The 3215-nt window shown below is 44.2% G+C and overlaps 1 protein-coding gene across 1 annotated transcript in view; it reads right to left on the reverse strand.

Moving 5' to 3' along the window:
- NOG (noggin) overlaps positions 1–1784 on the reverse strand; it is a 3798-nt gene extending 2014 nt beyond the window's left edge. The window contains exon 1 of the mRNA XM_014527943.1: positions 1758–1784. Coding sequence (XP_014383429.1) covers positions 1758–1784 — 27 coding nt within the window. The remainder of the gene's footprint in view (positions 1–1757) is intronic.
- Between the last annotated feature and the right edge of the window lie 1431 nt (positions 1785–3215).

Consider the following 3215-nt stretch of genomic DNA (forward strand, 5'->3'; position numbering starts at 1 on the left):
TCCACCCCCACTCTAGAGGACAGACTGGTTTTTGTAAACACATAAATAGGAAAAGAAAGTCTGGGAGAGAGGAGCCCTCTTGAATGTACTGGTGGATGGAGCCAAGGAAAAATCCTCTTGAAGTCTTCAGAGCTGATGAGGGGGTGAAGACTTTGTCTATAGCCTTTTTTTAAATGAAAAGCTGCTATCAAGTTCTATAGAGGGGGTTATGATGCTTTATTAAATTCTCTGTGGTTGTTAAGAAAAAGCTGACGGAAAGGTTAAGATTTCCTATTAAATACCACAGGACTTTTCTATAAGGGGAGCAAAGGAAGGTTATAGGTATGGTCAACACAGAAAACAGGGAGCAAGCCAGGGGCAATGTGCTATGCAGGGATAGTAACATTACAAAGTGATCCTGAGTGCTATTTCACCACTGCAGAATAATTATTCACCAAGGAGCACCAGAGAAATCTGGCCCTTGCAGTGATATTATAAAGATGAACGGCAGTACCCGCTATTAAGATGTGGTGCAAGACCTCCAGAAGTGCCCAAGTCCTGTTCTCAGGAGTTTAGTTCTTGGAGCCTGCCTCTCATGGGACTCTTTAAGTACCCAAGTCACTTATGAAATTGAGATTTAGGCTCATAAATCACATGCATACTTTTCAAAACGTTACATTTAGGCTCTTCCAAGGGCATGCTCTATACATGGGACAACAATCCATATTTTGTCACATGTCTTGTTTTCGTGTCCAGTTATCTTTTATTTCATAAATTTAGGCTTGACCCCACACTGAGGATGTCCCCTTAATTCTTTCATTCCTCCTTCATCTCTTTTAAGATAGGCACCTTCCAGTAAAGAACTTGGGGGCCCTGCTTAAATCACAAAGGACTACTCATGTGCGTTAATGTTAACTGTGTGCTAAAGTGGCGTTGCTGGATCAGGGCTGTACAACAGGGCCTCTTACTTACGCTTATGTGCTGACTACAGGTAGAAAGCTCTACAAACAATATAGATATAACTGAGAATAAAGAGCAGGCAAAACAATCTGGATCTACATGGCAGACAGGGTTCAGTCACACCTGCCGCCACCATTAGTAGTAACAGTCAGCCAGAATTTTATTAGATGATTTCCCAGCATTTCCCCCCCCCACCAACCCCTAGAAAATAACATTGCTCCTGACTGAAGGTTGGCATGCAGGATCTCAGCTTTCAGCAATGGTTTGCACACAAGGGTTAGCTCCCACTTGAGCTGTGCTGATCATTTATAGGAAAACCTAAAGTGAAACACCAGGGGTATGAACATGACAAGAAGCCAAGACATAAAATGTTGCTGTATCCTATTTGAAGGGAAAGTGCCAAGATTCATACAGTTCAAGCTACTGCACATAGACACAGCTACTTCTAGAATCAGTCTTGTAAAGAGATCAGGCCAGATCCCCAGCTGGCATTCAATTTTGCTATTCATAGCAGTTGAGAATCTGGCACTTCAGATCTTAACTACTGGTACTATTGCTGCCCTGTTAGCAGTTAGACTTGTGGACACGTCCAACAAGTTCTCATGCCAAAGCTGCTCTGAGCAGGATGGGGTTTGTTGCTTCCCTCAAGGTCTGCATATATCTGACCTTTTTCTGCCTAAATTGCAGGAAACATGGGGGTACTGTGATGTCCTGACTTGGCCCCACTGAATCTGCATGCCAAATGATAGATGAATAGCTGAATGGTGAGCATAGAGTTATTTTCTCCAGTTAGAAAGTGCTTTATGCAATTAGCTTACTTTCAATGGCGGCCCAAGATCAAGCATATCGTTTCTTTATGCAACAGTAATATAGATACAGCAACAGTAGATAGCCAGACCCAGCTCAACCATGTTTGTGTTTCATTTTAGTTTTTTGCATTGTCCCCCCTCTGATTTTAGCAAGCACAGCATGCTGCAGGTAACTCATAAAGCTACACAGTGAAGAGACTGGATGAAGGATGTCTTGCATTCAAAAGCTTGTCTAACTTTATCCCATCTGCATCGTTAGTCCAGTAAAAGATCCCACCCTAAGAGATCCTTGCCTCTAGTAGGTAAACTCACATAAATAGGAGTGCACAGGCACAAATGCGAAGTCATCCCATGCCTCCCGTGGCTAAGTAACGAGTGCATTTTTAATGCATTATTTTTTATTACACAGTTCCAATAAACAGAGTTGTGCCCGTGATCCGTCCGCATGTATGCTTGTGCCACCATTCCCGAGTATACATATGCCTGCCCTGTCACACACTCATAGATAAGCCATTTCATGACTCCTGCACACTTTGCGAGTATGTCGTACATTTGCATTTCTTTGCAAAGGATTTCTGAGAAGCTGGCTTGAGTATTGACTTAGACCCTTCTCCCAATGAAATCAAGGGCAAATCTCATTGCAAGTGTAAGATGAGTCCTTTTCGTTACAGACATCCTAGCTTCAGTCCAGGAAAATGTACTGAGGCAAAAGTACTTTAGAACAGAGAATGGAGATAGTACAAATGATTGAAATAAACTGGGAACAAGGTGTGATCAGAAAAAACAGGTTTTGCACTTCTTCCCTTGCAGTAACTTCAGTGTTAAAATCAACTCAGTTCAGGAGTAAAAAACAAAACAAAACACAAATACTTTTCTCCTAGCCACTCATGCTGCACACTTCCCGTCTGAAAGGGAAGCAGCTATGGCCTGTCCCTGCTTCATGCCCACTGGTACAATTAAGATTTTTGAATCAGAAGGTGGGTAGATCCAGCACCTGCAGACTCTCAGATTTGACCCCTGTGAGTACAGTTACGTGTAGGATGGGACTGTAACTGGGCATATCTGCCTTAGGGCTGGGGGGCTGAGCGCGCAGCCCTGTTCAGAACAGATTGGGGCCTGGTAGTTTGCAAGGGATCAGGTGATTTCCTGATGAGCACCTGATTCCTGTAAAGCCTGAAAGAGCTCAGCTGAAGAAGGGGAAAGCTAGAGGAAATAGGCTGGTTCCTGCAGCAGGAGGACTCCCAGGTGGATGGCTTATTGGAGGGACCGGGAAGAGTTACCAGGAGCACCGAGCCTCTGGCTGGAAGCCCCTGGGGCAGGGAAAAGCAAGCTGCTGGATTTATGTTGAGCTGTTCTAGTCTGGGGTTTGCTGGAAACGGCTTGTGCCATCAATAACTAGTGCCCCGAGGAAAACTGTGTTCAGACTGTGTGTGGTGTCAGCCCCAGAGATGGGGAAACAGGCTAGCA

This window comes from Alligator sinensis, unplaced genomic scaffold (assembly GCF_000455745.1).
Source record: "Alligator sinensis unplaced genomic scaffold, ASM45574v1 scaffold282_2, whole genome shotgun sequence".
Lineage (NCBI taxonomy): Eukaryota > Metazoa > Chordata > Crocodylia > Alligatoridae > Alligator > Alligator sinensis.